Source organism: Rissa tridactyla, chromosome 14 (genome assembly GCF_028500815.1).
Source record: "Rissa tridactyla isolate bRisTri1 chromosome 14, bRisTri1.patW.cur.20221130, whole genome shotgun sequence".
Taxonomy (NCBI): domain Eukaryota; kingdom Metazoa; phylum Chordata; class Aves; order Charadriiformes; family Laridae; genus Rissa; species Rissa tridactyla.
Genome location: NC_071479.1, coordinates 11400148 through 11420077, shown reverse-complemented (window position 1 = coordinate 11420077; position 19930 = coordinate 11400148). Strand labels below are relative to the sequence as shown.

Sequence of the window (19930 nt, the reverse complement as noted above, 5' to 3'; positions counted from 1 at the left end):
GCTCTGGAGCCCTCAGCACAAGAAGGACATGGACCTGTTGGAGCGGGTCCAGTGGAGGCCACAAGGATGATCCGAGGGCTGGAGCCCCTCTGCTGTGAGGACAGGCTGAGAAAGCTGGGGGTGTCCAGCCTGGAGAAGAGAAGGCTCCAGGGAGACCTTGGAGCCCCTTCCAGTCCCTCAAGGGGGCCTACAGGACGGATGGGGAGGGACTCTGGATCAGGGAGTGTAATGACAGGACATGGGGTAACGGCCTCAAACTGAAGGAGGAGAGATTCAGATGAGACATCAGGCAGAAATTCTTCACTGTGAGGGTGGTGAGCCCCTGGCCCAGGTTGCCCAGAGAAGCTGTGGCTGCCCCATCCCTGGAGGGGTTCAAGGCCAGGTTGGACGGGGCTTGGAGCAACCTGGGCTGGTGGGAGGTGTCCCTGCCCAGGGCAGGGGGTGGCACTGGGTGGGCTTTAAGGTCCCTTCCAACTCTAACTGTTCTGTGATTCTATCATCTTATGAGAAGAAGCAATAGCAAAGCCAGGGGAAGGAGAATTTGGAGAGGGAAAGCTCAAGAAGCCGTTTTCTGCTCTTGGGTTACACCAGCGCAGATCTGTCATTGAAGTCATTCGCACCAGTACAACCGAGAACCTGTCTCAAAGCGTTTCGGCAGCTGGAGGGGATTTATTTGGATGGAAAGAATGTGTTCAGCATAGCTTGGCCAAATGACACCTACGGTGGACTTGGCAGCTGTTAGCAAGTATTTATAGGATGTAAACAGCAAGGCTACAGAGGACGGAAATAGAGTGAACCGTGGGGGAACAGAAAAATGGGATGAAAATGGGAAAAGGAGGATTTTACAGCTGTATGGGTTAGACTGCACAGCAGCCATCCGGGTGGAATTGACTTGCTTGGTATTAGTTGGACAAAGTGTTTGATACCGGAGGTCATAATTTTGTCCTGATCAGAAGGTGATCTGCCTCCGCTGCTAATTTCTAAGTTTCTGTAAGGGTTCTGTAGGGCAGGGAGGGATCCCTCTCCCATTAGGGGATCGCTGTTTATAAGATCAGCTCAAACGTTGCACCTCTGCTCTCTTGCTCCTGATGGTAGGTGGGAGCGATTGCTTCCGTAACGAGTATTTACAACAATTAGCAGCTTCTGAGCTTCCCAAACGCAAGGTTGCACCTCCATTTTTCACGTTTCATGGCCACTGACAGCCTGGTCCCTTTGATTCGAGCCCACAGTTAGATCCATTTGTGATTTGACCTCTTCAGCGGGTGGTAGCAGTGGGTTCCCCAATCTGTGTGTTACGTACACGTGTCTGTGTGTAAATTCTTTCCTTTAAATTAAACTTTCTTCATGGTGATTTGGCTGGCCCTGCGTGTCTCCTGTCAGTCGTGATCTTCCCCAGTTGGAGATTTTGACTCTAGTTTCTTCTCATGTAAAGTCCTCTCCATATTATGGTCATTTTTTTGCTTCTCTCTGTCATTTTCTAGTTCTGCTATTTTTTTTTTTTTTTTCAGTGAGAAGTCTGAGCTTGCTTGCAGTTTTCAAAATGCTGGTGCATCCTGGTTGTATGTTCTTACGTTTTCTGTTTTATTCCGGCTTCTTTGGTTTGCCTTTTGAATTTCCTTGAATGCTAGGTTAAGATTTTTCAGGGAATACCCACAGTGGTCGCAGAAGCTCTGCGTGGGAGCCGAGGTGGTGAAGAGCTCATTGCTGCAGGGGCAGCGCTGCTTCTGTTTTTCTATTGTCCCATCAGCTCAGAGGTTCATCTGTTGTTTATCGCTTGGTTCCATCATTCCTCTGAGTTCCTTCTGCACTCCTTGAAATCAAGGAATACATTTACTATTCTGAAGGAACTGGTATCATCCTCAAATGTTGCCTCCTCCTCTGCCCCTTTCCTGGGTGTGTGTGCAGAATGAAACTCCGGCCTTCTCATCGCTCTTTGTCTCTTCTTGTTCTTGTTTTCCACCTTCAAATTCATTACTAATCCCTGCGGTGACCCATCCCCTCATCCCAGCCCGGATGAATTTCTTTGAAGACTCACTGGAAAGGACTCTTGTGGAAAGATCCCTGAAACCCAGCCGTTCCTGGCTGCTTTGGAAGAACCCTGGTAGACTTTTTGATGCGTTGCTCCCTGAAAGCCACGTTGACTTTCCCATCTCATGTCGACCGGCTTGGTTCTTGGCTGTGGTTTCCCTATTGCTGCCTTCCGTATGGAAGTCGGGCTGGCTGCTCTGTATTTCCTAGGATCCTCAGAGGGTCTGTTTGAAGCTTTCTGCATTCATAATGTTTGTTTCTGGCACTGAGGCTTGTTTAGTGAGAGAGTGGCAGCTCAGCTCGCGCACGCTCGAGTTCCCTTAGAAGGTGGCATTCGTGTCTTTATGCTCTTTCAGTGGCTGTTTGTCTGATAACGTCTTGCCTTTTTCTTTTCTTGGCACAGGGGATGCTCCCAAGTGGGAGTTATCAGGGCGCTGATCGAAGCTGGCATCCCCGTAGATATGATCGGAGGAACGTCCATCGGTGCTTTCATGAGTGCCCTGTACGCCGAAGAGCGCAGCTACAATCAGATGCGGATCAAAGCCAGGCAGTGGGCCATGGTAAGCGCTGCAAATGCTGCACTTCTCCCCTCGGACGGAGCGCGGGAGCGGAACTGTGAGCCCAAGCAGGCACCTGAGGGAAGGGCCACCATCTGCACCTCGGTGTCTGCCCGGCTCCAGGGCAGCGAGCAGGGAAAGCTGTCACTGGCAGGCCACGCGCGCGCCCCGGGAGGCAGGAGGCAGATGCTTGGCTTCGCTCTGCACAAATCCTAGTCACGCTACAAACGCGGAGCGATGTTGTTTAAGTGTGTTAGCCTGTGTTTAACTCTGTTTTATCTTCTCTTTCGATGTGCTGGAATCTGTTTCCTTTCCAACGCTCAACAAATGTGTTTCTCTTTTGTATAATTTTCTCTCTTTCGTTCTCACATGCTGTCATTTTTCAGTGGAACTGATTGACAGAGGTAATCCTTCTCTAAACTAAATACAAAATGTGTAATTCACGGTGTAGCCTGAGAACTCCAGGGCGGTGGTACTCTGGCTCAGGAGAAAGTTTTAACTTGAAATGTGTATATAAGTATAGAAATGCATATTTTCAGTTAAACCAAGGTTTGGGAAGGTTGTTTTAAGTAGTGACTTCTGTGGGTGAATTTATTTATTCATCAGATGTTGGGGGAAAATTGTACGAGCAGCAGATCGCACTGGTTCAGATTGACTGAAGGTGAAGGTCAGCGTTATTTCTGAAGTTTGCTCGTTACACCTTTGTATTGTTCACGTGAAAACCACGTTTTCCTCTTGGTTTTCTTACTGAAAGGGGAGCAACACGGGGAATTTTCTAAATTAGATTAAGCTGTCGGTCTGCTTAGATCTTGAGTTTTAGGGGGAAATGGGAGTCTGTAGTTGGCACATGTATACTGCTTTCCTTTCCCAGCTGCCTTCTAACCTGCCACGGCTTCGAGACGAAATCTACTGTATCTTGGTGAGATACCGCTGACTTTGCAAACTACGTCGTCTGGGGCATTAAAATATATATTGAGGCCCCGGCACGTTCGTGCTCTTCTGGAGGGCAGAGGTCCCTGTTTCACCTCCCTGTCACTCTTTGAAGAATGGGGATTTTTGTGCTTTTTATTTAAGAACTGCCCGTGCCTGGCTGGGTCGGGAAGCACCCGGAACATAAACTGTTTATGATACAGAGCGGTTTGCTGGAACCGCAAATGTGGAGGAGGCTTGAGATTAAAGATATAAAACCAGCTCTGCTGAATGCTGTCAGACATCCGTTTAACCTTGCGCTCTTTATCTCTCACGTTGGTCGCTACCAGATGCTTATGGGACAGCACCGGAGCAGGGCGAGCGAGTGCCGGTTGCTCCCCGTGGAGTTTTCCAGCCTCCGGCGCTGGGGCTCTGCCCTCTCTCCCTTGCTCTCCGTTAGGCTGGAGCGATGGAATTTTCCTCCCTGCATTTGTCCAGAGGATTATCTCCTCTTGTTCATTAACTTGTCAGATCTCTTATGCACAGGGGGGTGATGCAGAGCTGGAAAAGCTGTTTTCTGGGCGTCTCAGGGCTGGGCTGCCATCGGAGGAGCTTCGTTCCCAGCATTGCAGCTCTCAAGCTTGAGCAGCCTGATCTGGCATCACACTGGCTTTTACCAGGAATAGTTAAAGATGAAATTTAATTTACGGATTAACTTTTGAATGCAAATTGCAAAGCTCAGAGAGCATTTCACAAAGGAAAAGGCAAGTTTTGGCCCAGCCTTGGGTTGTTTCAGGTGTTTCGGGTACCTTGAAACCTGCAAATAAGTAGCTGGAGGAAAGGTTAATGTTTGTTCTAGCTGAGGTCTTTTAATCTTATTAATGAAGAATGGATTTTCTTGAGGTTTTTCGTGAGTGTTTTGACAAGCTTGCCAGGTCCACATCCAAACCAGAGGTTGTTCGAGGGTTTGAGAATGAAGAAAGAAAAGACCGCTCTGTTTGAAGCCCTTTTCACTGTTGACAGCACCATCCAGCCAAATGGTGGCATTGGAAATGGAAGCCATGAAAGCCCTCTCTCCCAGCTCAGATCACAGCTAATGCACAAAGTAGCTTGAGGGATTATAAATCTTTTTAACAGCGGCTATTCTGAGTTATTTTCTCTTATATTGTGTTGCAGCAACAGCAGCCTGAGCACGGAGAGGGGCTGCTTTCACTGCGCCCCGTGTGCAATAGGAGGGAGGTTTGTTGAGGATTCATAGCAGATCCGCCTGAGGGGACCGAGCGCAATCCATCAGGAAAACCCCGAATTCCCAGTGTCCAAGAGATGCAGGGCTGTTCCCGCTGTCCCCCGGGGCAGCGCCGCTGTGGGAGGCGGCTGCTGAGCAAGGGATGCGCTGGGAGCGTCCTTCCTCAAACCGACGATATTCCAAAAGGCATGAGCCCTCCCTGCTCCAGAAGCTGCTGATTCCGCTCCTCTGAAGCCTGGGGGCTCTTGCTGCTGAAGGTTATTGCTGAGCGCTCTTTGTGCAAAACCTTCCAGCCTGGCTTGGTTAGCCCGGGGGACTTCTTGAAATGTCTTTGTTGTGACGGATTAGGTAACTCCCATATTTTTTAATTTATTTTTTTTTTATCCATCAAAACAAATGCTGGTTTTGTCCTGCAGTATTTTTTGGGTATTTTTAGAATCGGCCTATCTCTAGTTGTACGCTTGAGGCTGGGAGAAAGGATATTTCTAATGGGATGTGTTTTCTGGGCCTAATGTGTGTGCTGAATGAAACTCCGGCCTTCTCATCGCTCTTTGTCTCTTCTTGTTCTTGTTTTCCACCTTCAAATTCATTACTAATCCCTGCGGTTACCCATCCCCTCATCCCAGCCTGGCTGAATTTCTTTGAAGACTCACTGGAAAGGACTCTTGTGGAAAGGTCTCTGAAACCCAGCCGTTCCTGGCTGCTTTGGAAGAACCCTGGTAGACTTTTTGATGCGTTGCTCCCTGAAAGCCACGTTGACTTTCCCATCTCATGTCCACCGGCTTGGTTAGCCCGGGGGAGTTTTTGAAATGTCTTTGTTGTGATGGATTAGATAACTCTGATATTGTTTAATTTTATTTTTTTTTATCCATCAAAACAAATGCAGGTTTTTGTCCTGCAGTATTTTTTTGGGTATTTTTAGAAATCGGCCTATCTCTAGTTGTACGCCTGAGGCTGGGAGAAAGGAAGTTTTTAATGGGATGTGTTTTCTGGACCTAATGAAGCTTGCAAAGAAATAAATGACTTTTTTTGTCAAAATACGGAGAAGTATGAAAACTACCAGTCAGGCGAGTTACAGTGTATTGCTTCTGTGTGTCTTCTCTACCTGTGTTTAACCAGCAAAAAAACCAAAGAAAAGCTTTTGTGTTTCCAGATTGTTGGGTTTCCTTGTTTGTTTGTTTGGTTTTTTTAATTGGAGGATTAATATTTCAAAGTATAAATATTTCACAAAGAATGGAATATTCCGCTGTTGAAGGGAATATGGTTATAGGAATGTGTAGCTAAAAAGCTTCCCGTAATGAGTTAAGAATTGCGGGGTAGGACGCTGCAGTCGTTTGCTGTCTGTGATTTGCACGGCAGCTCAAATAAACCCAGGGGGTTTCTGAGGTTGTGAGGTTCTGCCCCTCTGGCCAAAATTCATCACTTCTTTTTTCTTCCCCCCCCCCAACCCCCCAACTTTTTCCTCTCCTCTCATGCCAGTTTGTGGCCAGTGCAGCTGCTGGCGCTGCCCGCGGCCGTGCTGGGGAGGCAGCACCATCGGCCCCACTTTGGGCCAGACGAAGCTGCTGTCGGGCTGGATCCCAGTATTTTTCTTGATCCGTTACATCTGTTGTTTTGGGGGGGGGGAAAATCTGTTCTGTGGTGTAGTGGGGTGATGCCGTTCCCGTAGCCCAGAGGGGAGCGGGTTCAGAGGTGGATGGGGGGGAGCACCCTGCACCCACCGCAGAGGGTCCGGGGGGAGGGCTGGGATGCCCACGCCGTGGGGACCACAGAGGGGCCTTTCCCTGGGGAACTGACCGGGAGGGAGAGCATCGTCAGCAGGTGCCGTGTTTTGTAAATCACTTCACATCCCACATGGTTTGATTTTGCTCGTCTGCCAGATCCTCCCGTATAACAACAGCTACAGGGACAGATCCCCGCAAACAAGCGCAAACTCTGAGCGGAGCAGGCAAATGGTGCCAAACAAGATTGGTGTGAAGAGCGGAAAGGATATTATGGGAAAGATCCCTCCTGACCAGGGGAGGTGGACAAAATAAACTGGTCTCCCAGTCCCCAGGTGAAGGGAGTCTTGGTTCACAGAATCCCAGACCGGCCGGGGTTGGCAGGGACCTCTGGGGATCACCCAGTCCCACCCCTGGCCAGAGCAGGGTCACCCAGAGCAGGTGGCACAGGAACGCGTCCAGGTGGGGGTGGAATGTCTCCAGAGACGGAGACTCCCCCACCTCTCTGGGCAGCCTGTGCCAGGGCTCTGCCACCCTCACAGCAAAGAAGTTCCTCCTCATGTTTAGGTGGAACTTCCCATGGTCAAGTTTGTGCCCGTTGCCCCTTGTCCTGTCCCCGGGCACCTCTGAAAAGATCCTGGCCCCATCCTCCTGCCACCCCCCCTTTCAGTATTTATCAGCGTTGATAAGATCCCCCCTCAGTCATCTTTTTTCCAGACTGAAGAGCCCCAAGTCCCTCAGCCTTTCTCCATCAGAGAGGTGTTCCAGTCCCCTCAGCATCTTGGTAGCCTTGGTAGCCATTGCCTTAGCGCTGGTTCAGGCTCGGCAAAAGGTAATACGGGCTAAAGCAGCTGTAAAGCACACAGCAAATGCTAAATAGATGTGAGGTTCGTTACAGATTGCACGTAAATGAGTGTGCTCATACTGACTCTTAAGTGGGGCTGATGAGCTGCAGCAGAGAACCTGCCCGGGGCATCCTCCCCCCAGAGCTGCTCCAGGCCGGCGGGGGCCGAGGCCGCTCTGTCACCCTTTGCTGCTGCTTAATCCCATCTTTAGAAGTTTATCAACCACTTTGGAAGGTCTTGTTCACAGAATCCCAGGTTCACTAGGTCTCTTGCAAGAATTAAAACGGGGCAGGTTGCTCTTCCCTTGTAAGCCAGATGAAGCGTTACCTGCGGTTGCCTTTCAGATGGAATCTGTATTTGAGAGCGTGAACAACAGAAGACAAAAATACTGGGTGTGGTTTTGTTACATCTTAAAGAAATGGAGGTATCGAGGTACAGGAAAAATCTATTTTCACGTAGCGATGAGGCGTGAGGGTTCATATTTACCATTTCAATCATATTATCTGGGGTGTTGAAATTAACCCTAAATAGAATCACAGAATGTGTTGGGTTGGAAGGGACCTTTAAAGGTCATCTGGTCCAACCCCCCCTGCAGTGAGCGGGGACAATCAAGCGTTATAAAAATCAAATCAAGCATTGTAATTTGGGAACCTCCAATGAAAGGTTGCACGCAAAAATCCAGACGTGCCTATTGCTTTGAAATACCCGGGTAAGGCCCCAAACCGTCCTGCTTCTGCCCCGTAGCGACCACTTCAACCAACGATCCCCCAGATGTGAATGTTCCAGGATCTGGAACATTCCGAACATCTGAATCTGATTTTAAAAGTACGTTTACTTTCTTTGTCTCTCTCCTTCACCTTTCTCTGACGTGGCTCCAATTTCTTATATGGATTAATTTTAATTTTCTTCAACTCTGAGATTTCTTAACAGTTTGCCTTTAAATCTGAACTTCCATTGTCTGTAACTCCTGCCTTTGGGATAAATGGATCCCTGTAGTGCTGTTTATCTGAAACTGCTGGCCTGAGTTATGTTTTTCTTTTGTCTTTAACATCTTTTCCTCTGTGAATTCCTTTGCGCGTTCCATTGAAATGTGAACAGTGGAAAGGCACTAACGGGAATTCTGGATGCTATCTCTAATAGTTTTAAAAATATTTTATCTGTTCTGCTGTTTTAAATTTTTGTTCTTGCAACCAGTTTTCCCCATACCTTTTTTTTTTTTTTTTTAATACTCAGGAACATTGAAAAATCCTGGGATTATCCTGTTTTTTTTTTGGAGCCCTTCTGCATCAAAGAATGAAATAGCACAATTCAGGTTCTTTTTTTGCCCATCATCACGTGCGTTTGCTCTTGTTCTGTGAGCAGAAGAACCTTGTCCCTTCCTTGTTGAAGTTATACCATGGGGGAGCTAAAAATAATTTTAGGACTGAAGGTCTTTTTAATAAGAAAGCCCATCTTGCAGCGGAGCTGTGGAAAGGAAAGTGCGTGAGAAGTTCACGAAGAATTGCAAGATACCCGCTCTCCTCCAGGGGAACGGGGAGAGATGCCGTCAGGTTGGGCTCCCCATCGCTCGGCTGCCGGGAGCCGAAGCCGTGTCCTCCTTGGAGAGGCCGGCGATGGCCCGTGAGCTCCTGGTCAGCAGCGGGGAACGCAGCGGTGCAGCCGTGGGGAGGCTCTGGCCGCCTTTCCAAAGCCTGATCTTTAACTTAATTTATCTCGGGAATGGTGGGTGGTAGCAGCTATTCTTGGAAGGCTGAGGGAGGCTGTTGGCCATCAGCGTCAGCTAAAAGGGCATCTTCCGGTTATGAGAAATGAGAATATTAAGAAATAACCATTAATTAGAAGTATTTTGTTCATGTACAAGATTACCGCGAGCATTAATAGCAGGGGAAAATGTAGAGGCTCAGCATTGTAAAGATCATTTGCAGCAAGGGTAGCCCGGTATTTGGTGCTGAGTTGGAGAGTTTTCTTCAGTATTAAATAAAGGACTTTTTATAAATGCCTCTTTCCCCGATTTAATCATTCTAAGTAATGTCAGAGACCAAATCCCTATTTGAAGTACAACACTAATTCCATTTAACTCGGAAGCCGCGGGTAGTGTCTCTACAGTCGGGTTGGCCGGCTGTCCTCGCCCCGTCACGACCTACAGCAAGGATGCGAATGAAGGGGACGGGTTCATTATTGGGTTTGTGCTCAGACTTTTAGGTTTTACCATGTTTCCTGTTTATATACTTGATTTTAAGGATTTTTAAAAAAATTTTTTTTTTTATATGCTTGGACATGTATTCTCTGGGCAGGTACCTAATATATATTTCAAGGCAGCTGGGCATGGCGATGTAGGCTAATCCTGCTCGTCTTTCAGTCGTTGCTAGAGGAAAGCAAAGGCCAGATGTTGACCTCAGATCCTTTAATAGGCGGCAGGTTTAGAGGCTGCAGCTTTCTGGCGGGGTATGATGCCATATTGCTGTTAAGTTATTTCTTAAATTATAGAGAACGCCTGGAGAGAGAAGATATTTCATCTAACAGAAATGCTTCATCCAGGGAAACCCTATTTAATTGCGAATGAGTTAATTGGGGTTTTTCATCTTCTGTTGCATTTCAACTGAGTATGATGTAATATATTAGGCGTTGAATTTTGTTAGGATTTATTAGGATTTATTAGGATTTCATAGAATCACAGAATGGTTTGGATTTGAGGAATGGATTTGGTTGGTCCCACGGTTGTGGGACCAACACAGGGGCCATAATGCCATAGAATTCAGGTATTTCCATCATTTTATCTTGTAGGTTAGTGCGCTCGAAATGGAAAATAAAAAAAAAGAATCCTTGAAAGCTTAATTACAGTATAGGTGTGATTAGAAGAGACACATCTGACAGTGCCTGCCACTCTTCCGTAATGGAATGAGTATCTCTGGGCTTTGGGAAACCGCGTGCGGTTTGGGTTACGGAGCTGCCACGGGGTGCCCTGGCAGTACCCAACCCTGGCTGCCGAGCAGCAGGCGGAGAGCACAGCAACTCGCTTTGGGAATGAGAAATACCGGGCACCAATACATAAAAAATGGATTTAAAGCTCTTTAACGTGCGAGTGACTTAACCTTGTTGCAGTCCCAGAGAATCACATACGGGTTTTTTGTAAGTGCTTCCACCGAGGCAGGTACAAGATTTAAGACTGGAAGAAAAATGAGGTGGGATCCCCAAATGAGAAGAGATGTATGAAGATATAGATTCCTGGAGTACAGATTTATGATTTCCTTTTCATGCCAGTGAACCACATGTACGCTGTGGAAAGGATGATGAAGAGGGAGATAACTAATAATATCTTTTTCGCTATGGAAAAAAAATAAATCAAGAATTAAACTGTATGATTCATGTACATTTGTTAAGGCAGAGACCGGTGCCCGTGCGCACTGCTTTAGAGGGACGTTTTGATTTATGGGTAGAAGCGAAGCAACGCAAATGTACGTTCTTCCATAGCCTTAATGCAAACTGGCTACAAAGTTTGCTGCTTTTTGTTTTAAATTTGACACCGTACAAGGAGTTTCTGGTTGTAGTTTTGGTAGTTGTATTTCTGTCCCCTTGGCGACTTTTGTACTTAGACAGGCAGTGCTTCCAGCGTGTTGGCCATAGAATCTGGAATGTGATGTCTCTCAAATTGCATACATTAATGCAGACATTAATACGGATCCTTGCATATATTGACCTTTTAAATGCTTTTTTTTTTTTCCTTTTTAGGTTATGAACTCAGTGTTTAAGACTTTTCTAGACTTGACATATCCAATAACCTCTATGTTTTCTGGAGCGGCTTTTAACAGCAGCATCAACAACATCTTCAAAGATAAGCAGATAGAGGTAGGTTGCTCGTTCGCTTTACATACAGAAAATGATGTCACTGTATCTGTTGCAGCAGAAATCGCTTTCTTCCGTGGTCATATGAGATACGGGGCTGGGGGATTACTGAAAACATGTTAAAACCGTGAATGTGATGTTACATGAATATAGGAAGGAGCCTGTACTTTCATTTTGGTGGATTTGGAAAACGCAAGGAGTGGATTATTTGTAGCTACTTCTGTTCTGTTCGACAAAGGGATCCCGTTGTCTGAGAGCAGAAGTTAAAATTCTGTCCCTGAAGTAGAATTGCTGAGACTGTTTTGTCGTTATTTTTCTGCAAATCAGAAGAGACCCTTAGGGCACACCAGAAGAAGGGCTTGGAGAGGGTAGCAAGGGGTTTGGCTTTTTTGTAATTTTTATTTTTGAAGCTAGAGTGAGCTTTTAGGAGCAACCAATTGAAAACTGCAGTAACGTCAGTGTGTGGTGTGTCCTGGTTTTCACGTGGTGACCTTTTGCAATGGCAAGACGTCGTATGGTTGTATGCCTGCGCTGATGGCCGCGTTCCGAATCCCGCCTGTCCTCTATCCCTCAGCAGCAGCAGTTTGTGAAGCGCGTTGTCCATGGTGGCCTTCCCGGATCACCAAGCTCAGGGAGTGTTTGGGTAGTCTTGCAATCTTACCTCGTTTGCAGTTTTAACCAAATTGTTCCTGTGTTTGGAATCCTCGTGGTGAAAGATTATGTAGCAAATTCACACTGTATATACTTTAAATATACGTTTATTAAAAAGAATCTAAAACATTCCCTACTTAAATGTGAGTATGAAAGTAAGTGATTAATCATCATGTGGCTTAAAATAGCATTTTGCTGTGCAGAGGGGACGGCGCTGGGAGTTTTAGAGTGATAAGTCCTTCTGAGACTGGAATTATTTTTGTTTAGTTATTTCCACAGCAGCAGCCACGCGCTCAGGTCTTTGATCACGCGTGTCCCCCTCTGAAGCACTCCAGCTCCTGTCTTTGGTTGCAGCCGAGCCCGATAGGAAGATGTGTGGTTGTCCGGTGACTACCGCAGCTCCTCTCTGCTTTGACGTAGCCAAGGAGCTGCCTTAGCAAAGCACTGGGACCTTCTCGGGGGTGCGCAGCATGGTCTTCTCTGTGCTGTGAGCTGTGGATGGTACGTGGCAGCATCAGGCTGTAGGTGACGCTGGGCAGAGCTTTGAGAAAGAGCAAGTAACAAAATGGAAGAAAATCTCCTCTGAGCTTAGGTGGCCCCAGCTTCCCTTTGTCTGTCTATCACTGCTTTGGATTTCAGCAGTCAGTTTATTGAACTTCCCTTCAAGATGCAGTCGATTCCTTCCTTAGGATTTTTAACAGCTGTAGTTGTATCATAGAGTCATAGAACCATAGAAGGTGTTGGGTTGGAAGGGACCTCTAAAGGCCATCCAGTCCAACCCCCCTGCAGTCAGCAGGGACATCTTCAACTAGATCAGGTCGCTCAGAGCCTCATCCAGCCTGGCCTTGAATGTCTCCAGGGATGGGGCCTCCACCCCCTCTCTGGGCAACCTGGGCCAGTGTCTCACCACCCTCAGTGTAAAGAACTTCTCCCTCATGGCTAATCTAACCCTGCCCTGCTCCAGTTTAAACCATTGCCCCCCGTCCTATCGCTACCTGCCCTTGCAAACAGCCCCCCCCCAGCTTTCCTGGAGCCCCTTGAGGGACTGGAAGGCTGCTATAAGGTCTCCCCGGAGCCTTCTCTTCTCCAGGCTGAACCCCCCCAGCTCTCTCAGCCTGTCCCCACAGCAGAGGGGCTCCAGCCCTCTGAGCATCTTTGTGGCCTCCTCTGGCCCCGCTCCAACAGGTCCATGTCCTTCTTGTGCTGAGGGCTCCAGAGATGGATGATCTGTTCTAACTTTGCGGTCACAGGAAGGTTCTGTCCGAGAGAACCCCAGTTCTGAGGCATCTCTGCCCACGTGCTGGGGGTCGCAGGCTAAGTTGGATGGCTTCCATCAGATAAATAAGGAGAAATGCCGTGTGGCTTTGCAAGGACAGAGGCAGTTACTCCTTCATTCGTGTTATCGGCACGGGTTCACCGCTCGTGTCACTGGACAGCTGGAAATTGAAAGCTGCCGAAGTGTAAAGGGTCACTTGTAAAGTAACAGAAGCTGAACTAAGATGCTTTAAGCCTCGAACAAATGTTTTCTTAAAGCATTATTTCAAAGCATCCAAACGGCAAACATCTATCTTTTCTCAGTAGCTGGCGTGGTTTTGGAGGGGGGTGGGTGGCAAGCAGCCACTTCCAGCTGGAAATACAAATCAATAAGAGTTCGTTACAAACACAGGTTGTGTCTGGATGCACGGCCACGACTGCCCCTTCCTGGGGGGATCCACAGTGATGGCAGCAGAACCTGAGACCTTCCTCCCCGAGGGGCTGGGGTGAGGACTGACCCTTGTGTCTCTATAAAAGCTTAAAATTAGGAAGCTCTGGGCCAGATCCTCCTTTTTCCTACCCGTGGGTGTGGGGTGGCTCTCCTGCACTTCCCACGCGTGCCCTCATCCCTCTTCTGCACCCGAGCAGAAGTTGAGCTGTTATTTCTGACATTGGAAGGGAGGGAGGTTTCCATTTTCTCTTAAATTTGCTCTCTAACATCCCCTGTAACATAGGTGTCTCCCGATTCCCACAGCGCTGTTTGTGGGGTAGCCCTGGTTACCAGCAACCCCCGGGATTGCTGCTGCAGATGTCAGCCAGAGGCGGTCCACGACAGCAGCCTGTGTAACTTCTGCCAGCAAAACATGCAGAAATCCAGGGCAGGGCGCTTGAAAGAGATTTCTCAAGAAACAGAGTTATTGCTCCTCTGAAACTACCCATCCTTCCAGCAGAGCGCTGCGCCCTGGAGGTTTTATCCCCCACACCAGGAGCACAAAATGCTCTCGCGAGTCATGGCAGCGGGAGGGTCAGGTATGAGGAGTCGGAACAGATTTTTATCAGGTCTTGTTTCAGACTTGAATAACGCTCCGTCCCCAAATTAAATGAAATGATGTCTGAGAAATGCAGTCTGTTACTGCCTGGTGGGCCTTGGGTTAGTTTCTTTCGTGCGTGTGTTTGCATGAATATGAAGCCAGATAGACTTCTTTCCCCGCTCCCCTGTTTTTGCTTGAAGTGTGGCTGCTGCACGGAGATCTGCAATCATCAGAGTATCTTTAGCATGGAGAGGCACCCCTAATACTCTCGTAGTCACACTTTATTCATCCGCCCTCCCATGGCATTTATACCAGATGGGTTGTAATACTTGTGCAGCATCTGTTAGTCCTCCCCGATTCCTCCGTCTTTGCAGAGCTGCTTAAGAGATTAAACTCGCTCGAAAAAACCCTCCTTCTCGGCAGTTCGGGATTTTGTACTGAACAGCTCAGAAACTTACACCAGAAATAGAGGCTGAGCAGAGAGGGAGCGCTTCCCAGCTCGTACCGATAGCTGGAACCCAAACCCTTGTTCGGCTTGAGTTTGAGGCACATCAGAGCTGTGCCAGAGAAGACCCGGACACCTTGTCCCGTTAACAAAGAGGCTGGCTGGGAAAGCAGGTCTAACCTCTTCAGTCTTGATTCAGTTTTGCTGACTGACAGAGAACCATCAGCTGTTGTTCTCTGGGCGTAAGTTCAATTTATTCAGGCAAGTCCTTCTCCTTCCCCTTTGCAGGCTGCGCTTTCACTGGGCACCATGGAGACGTTCCAAAACTATCCTCTCTCCAACAGAGCCCTCCACAGCCGGGAGGCCAGTTCTTCCAGCCAGAGGGATGTGAGTTCAGACATGGCTGAAACAAAAATGAGAACTTCCCCTGCTGGGAGCAGGGTTTGTTGGCTTGGTCTAGCCCCATTGAATAGACCTGTAAAGCACTTAGGTCAACCATTCTCCGTACCAAGCAACCTCTGGGGTCTTCACAGAATCACAGAATGGTTTGAGTTGGAAGGGACCTTAAAGATCATCTAGTTCCAACCCCCCTGCCCTGGGCAGGGACACCTCCCACCAGCCCAGGTTGCTCCAAGCCCCGTCCAACCTGACCTTGAACCCCTCCAGGGATGGGGCAGCCACAGCTTCTCTGGGCAAACCTGTTCCAGTGCCTCACCACCCTCACAGCAATGAATTTCTTCCTGATATCCAATCTAAATCTGTCCTCTTTCAGTTTGAAACTGTTACCCCGTGTCCTATCATTACACTCCCTGATCCAGAGTCCCTCCCCATCCTTCCTGTAGGCCCCCTTCAGGGACTGCAAGGGGCTCTAAGGTCTCCCCGGAGCCTTCTCTTCTCCAGGCTGAACCCCCCCAGCTCTCTCAGCCTGTCCTCACAGCAGAGGGGCTCCAGCCCTCGGATCATCCTCGTGGCCCTCTGCTGGACCCGTTCCAACAAGTCCATGTCCTTCTTGTGCTGAGGGCTCCAGAGCTGGACACAGTACTGCAGGTGGTGTCTCCCCCAACCCAAGCAGAGGGACAGAATCCCCCAGCTCTCCCTGCTGGCCACACTTCTTTTGATGCAGCCCAGGATGCGGTTGGCTTTCTGGGCTGCAAGTGCGCATTGCCTGCTCTTGTTGAGCTTGTCATCCACCAGCACTCCCAAGTCCTTCTCTTCAGGGCTGCTCTCAAGCCATTCTCTGCCCAACCTGTATTTGTGCCTGGGATTGCCATGACCCATGTGCAGGACCTTGCACTTGGCCTGGTTGAACTTCATGAGGTTCTCATGGGCCCACCTCTCCAGCCTGTCCAGGTCCCTCTGGATGGCATCCCTTCCCTCCAGTGTGTCAACTGTGCCGCACAGCTTGGTGTCATTGGCAAACTTGCTGAGAGTGCACTCTATGCCACTGTCCATTTCACTGACAAAGATGTTAAACGGCACCAGTCCCAGTACTGACCCCTGAGGAACGCCACTTGTCACCGGTTTCCATGTGGACATTGAGCCATTGACCCCAACCCTTTGAGTGTGGCCATGTAGCCAGTTCCTTATCCAGCGAGTGGTCCATCCATCAACCTTCTTGAAGATCTACGTTGAGGTCGTCTTGAAGATCTACCCTGCAGGACCCTTTATTCCTATAGGGAATGCTGCAAAGATTTGGGTTGTCCTCTTTGAGTCTAGGCAGCTTTGGGTCTCGGCAGCGTTGCTCTGTGTCTCCTGCTGAAATGACCCCTGGCTTCATCACCACAAGGTACAAATTGAATGTCCCTTAGTCAAGAGGCCGTGACTTGTGCTCTTCCCTCTTTGTCTTGGGCTCTGGTGGCTCAGGAGCTGAGGCAAGGAAGATGCTGCCTGCTGGTTTTTGGTTGGGGTTAGGGAGAGCTGAGCAGTTGTGTGCTCATCCATGGTGAATGCGATTATGGAAGACTTGCTCTGTGTGCTGGATGAACTCCACCTTGAATGGAAACAGTTGGGTGAAATGCAAGAATGGCTGCACTGGGTGAGATCAAAGGTGTCTCTAGCTTAGGGTCGGGTCTCCAGGGGAGGCCAAAAGCAGCAGTTATTTAGTGACCTAGATAAGAACCGAATATATAAAAGGTAAGTCTTCCTTTCACGTTGTCCTCCAGCAGTAAACAGCCTAGGGGTCTCTCTAGGTGAGAGTTGGCATCAGACCCCCACGCTTCATTGGAAAGAAAAACAGATACCAGAAAGAAGGTGGTCTGTGGTTTGAGTGATGAGGCTTCTGTGCTGCTCTGTGTGCCGGACAGTCTTCTGCAACAAGTGTTTCTTGCTATTAAAAAAAGGAAATAAGGATTTTTGCCTGCCCTGGTTCTGAACAAAATGTTTGCGTAAGAAACAAATTTATGAACTTAAACATGAGGCTGACGGGTTTTTCTCCATCCATGCAGGTGTGTGTGTCTGCAGCTCGCTCCGTTAGGACACGGGGGTTGTTGCTTTGGTTTGTGTTAGGGAAGGTGACAGATTTAGTAAAATTGGGGCCTCCTCTGTTGCAGGATCTGTGGATTCCTTACTTCACCATCACAACGGATATCACTGCCTCAGCCATGAGGGTCCACACGGACGGTGAGTGTGTAGGCGGGCTGTAAATAATGGTGTGAGATTCAGTGTCACCCCTTCTTCCTGGGATCTTCATCGCCTTGAAATTTGTCTTTCCTTTTGTTCCTCCCTCCTCTGTTATTTGCTGAGCACCAGAGTGGTGGTACGCAGATAACAAGGAACAGAGCTGTTGGGAAGAAATTAAATGAGATGCTGTGTTCACGAAAATGGGTCCATTGGCACCATTCTGTTTCCTTAAAACATCCCGCAAAGTGCGGGTGTGTTAGCCATAAATCAGACGTAACGCAGCCAAAACACTTTAAGATTCAAATTCCCCATAACTGAAGCTGTTTTCTCAACAAAGAGACTCCTGTGCTGGAAGCAGAGGCTGGGTTAGGTTCTCGTTTGTGTCCAGTCCTCTTTATTTCTCCGGTGGAAAACTGTGACGTACTTTACTGGCGGAACAGAGGAGAAAGGTCGGAGCTGTGGGCTCTGCTGCCAGGACGTGGTGGCAGCCCCGTGGGACACCTGCTTTAGCTTTCGTCTATTTGGGATAACGGTGCCGTGACTCAGGCTCCAGCGAAGCCGGGACAAACCCACCGGCTGCCCCAGATATTTCCGTGGGCAGCTGAAGCCTTTGCTGCCACGTCTCTGATGTTTTGTCTTTTGAGCCGGCGCAGGTTAAGACTCTCCGTTCCTGCTGTTAGGGCAGGAACCTCTTGGTTTCGTCTTGTCTTCTGGCAAGAAGTCAGCATTTTCCTTGGGTGCAAGTTCCAACTCAACTAAAGCTATTAATAAAAAAGCCCAAATCCGCCAGCGTTGACCTGTGCTAAACGGAAGGAGGGCTTAGGTTATAATTAGAAAGGGAACGCTAAGTATTTTAAAAGGAAAAGAAAAAAAAATAAAAATCAATTCCTGGTTTGCTGGAAAGAGCTGCTGTTTGAAGCACCGCGTAGTTAATTATTGAGAATTGAGCTAACACTGCAAGTCTTATTTATTTTTGATATTTTAAAGATTCGCTTCTCAGACGAGACTCTTGGCCTCTTTGGAAACGCGGTGTCTCCTCAATTCAGCTGATGCAAATGTTAATAGAGAAATAACTAAATAGGAGCCTTAAAGCAGAATGTTTTCCAGGAAACAGATCCAATCAGTTTCTACTTGATTAAACTTTCTGTTTCTAACAGCTTAAAAGATTATAATTTTCTCCTTACAGCCCTATTAACAGCAATGTCCTAAGAAGAGATAAGATCGCCACCACGTACTCACGCTGCTTTTACGAGTGAAAATGTTTGCTTGTTACAGAGCAGGGAAAACAGAATTTTTGGTCTTCCACAGTATACATTTTTCATGTTCAGCTCCTGCTAAAAGCCTGGTTTTTGTGGATCTCTGTAGAACATAACGGCTTTAGCTGCACTTCAATCTGCTTATTCTTTCTATCCCTTTGTCCCCGGAGAAGCCTTTTCTTTTCCTTATCGGCGTTGGCTCAACAAAGCACTAAAGATGATTCCTGCAGTCAGGCATATGCCGAAATCTCCTTGAAGGCCATAAATATGAGGCGTGGGCTTAAAACGGTGGTTTCTGAGGCCTTTGCCTGGCTGTGTGTCTGCATGGCCCGGGGTTTTTTGTTTCCCCCTCACCAGGATTATGGTATAGAAAATAATAAACTGCTTTAATAACTTTCTAACGGTATTCTCAGGACAGCCTCTCTCTCCCCGTTATTTTAACGAGGGCGAAAGCCTACCCCACCTCTGCGGCAGTAATTAATGCCGTTGCCGTTCCCTCCCTCCCGTTCCTGCAGGCTCTCTCTGGAGGTACGTCCGTGCCAGCATGTCCCTCTCTGGGTACATGCCTCCCCTCTGCGACCCCAAGGACGGGCATCTCCTGATGGACGGAGGTTACATCAACAACCTGCCTGGTAGGTGCACACATCCGTTGGGAAGAAGTTACCGAGAACACAGACTATCAAACAGCCTGCACAACTTTGTCCTTTTTTTTTTTTTTTTTTGCTTTTTCCCCCCCAAAAATGAAGCAAGGAGAAATACTGCAGACACCTTTATTCTCCTGATGGTTACCAGGAGCCATTGTTCTCAGTTTCCTAGGTGTTTGCTTTGTCCTGGCTTTATTAAGACTATTTTTTGTTACCAAGTATTTCCTAATAGGCATATTCTGAACATATAATTCCAAGCTAATTTTGAATTCATTTCAGTGCTCACTGAAAGGAGAGAGCAGAAATTAAACTGCAAATGTATAGTCTATCTTTGAGTTTCTTTTCAAAAAGTCTCAGTTGAATAGGAAATAATTCTGAGAAAGCAGCAGCATTAACGCTTCGTTGTCCAGACTGGTGTCCCCCAGGGTCTGAAGGGTTTGACTGACGGCATGGGTGTCGCGGTGAGCTGCTACCTCGTGGCAGAGGTGGGCGCTTGGGGCGTTCAAAAGGGCGATGTGGAGATTTGGGGTGTTGGGAGGACAGAACCCAAAAGGGCCCAAGGCGTGTGAATTCACTTGTGTGTGTTCGGGGTGCGTTTGATGTCAGGACTGTCATCGCGGTCGGAAAGCCCCGGAAGGCGGGGGGCTCAGGAAGGTGGCCGAGAGAGGACAGAGCTGCGTGGTGTCCTTGCAACTGTGTACAAAGAGGAAGGAATCTAAACTAGAGACTCCGCATCTGAGCAGCTAAAGCCATTTACATGTTCCAGACACACCCAGACTGCGTTTTCCCATCATGGCTGGATTTGCCTAAAAATCAGAAACGGAAATAAGACAAAACTGTCCCCCTAAATCTGCATCTAGCATTCTCTGTGGCTGTAAGCA

The 19930-nt window shown here is 48.1% G+C and overlaps 1 protein-coding gene across 2 annotated transcripts in view; it reads left to right on the top strand.

Annotated features, from left to right (window-relative positions):
- Positions 1 to 19930, top strand: part of PNPLA7 (patatin like phospholipase domain containing 7) — a 136644-nt gene that overhangs the window by 99062 nt on the left and 17652 nt on the right. For both annotated transcript variants that reach the window (XM_054220302.1, XM_054220301.1), the window contains 4 exons: positions 2432 to 2588; positions 11036 to 11152; positions 17080 to 17149; positions 18921 to 19037. In XM_054220302.1, coding sequence (XP_054076277.1) covers positions 2432 to 2588; positions 11036 to 11152; positions 17080 to 17149; positions 18921 to 19037 — 461 coding nt within the window. The remainder of the gene's footprint in view (positions 1 to 2431; positions 2589 to 11035; positions 11153 to 17079; positions 17150 to 18920; positions 19038 to 19930) is intronic.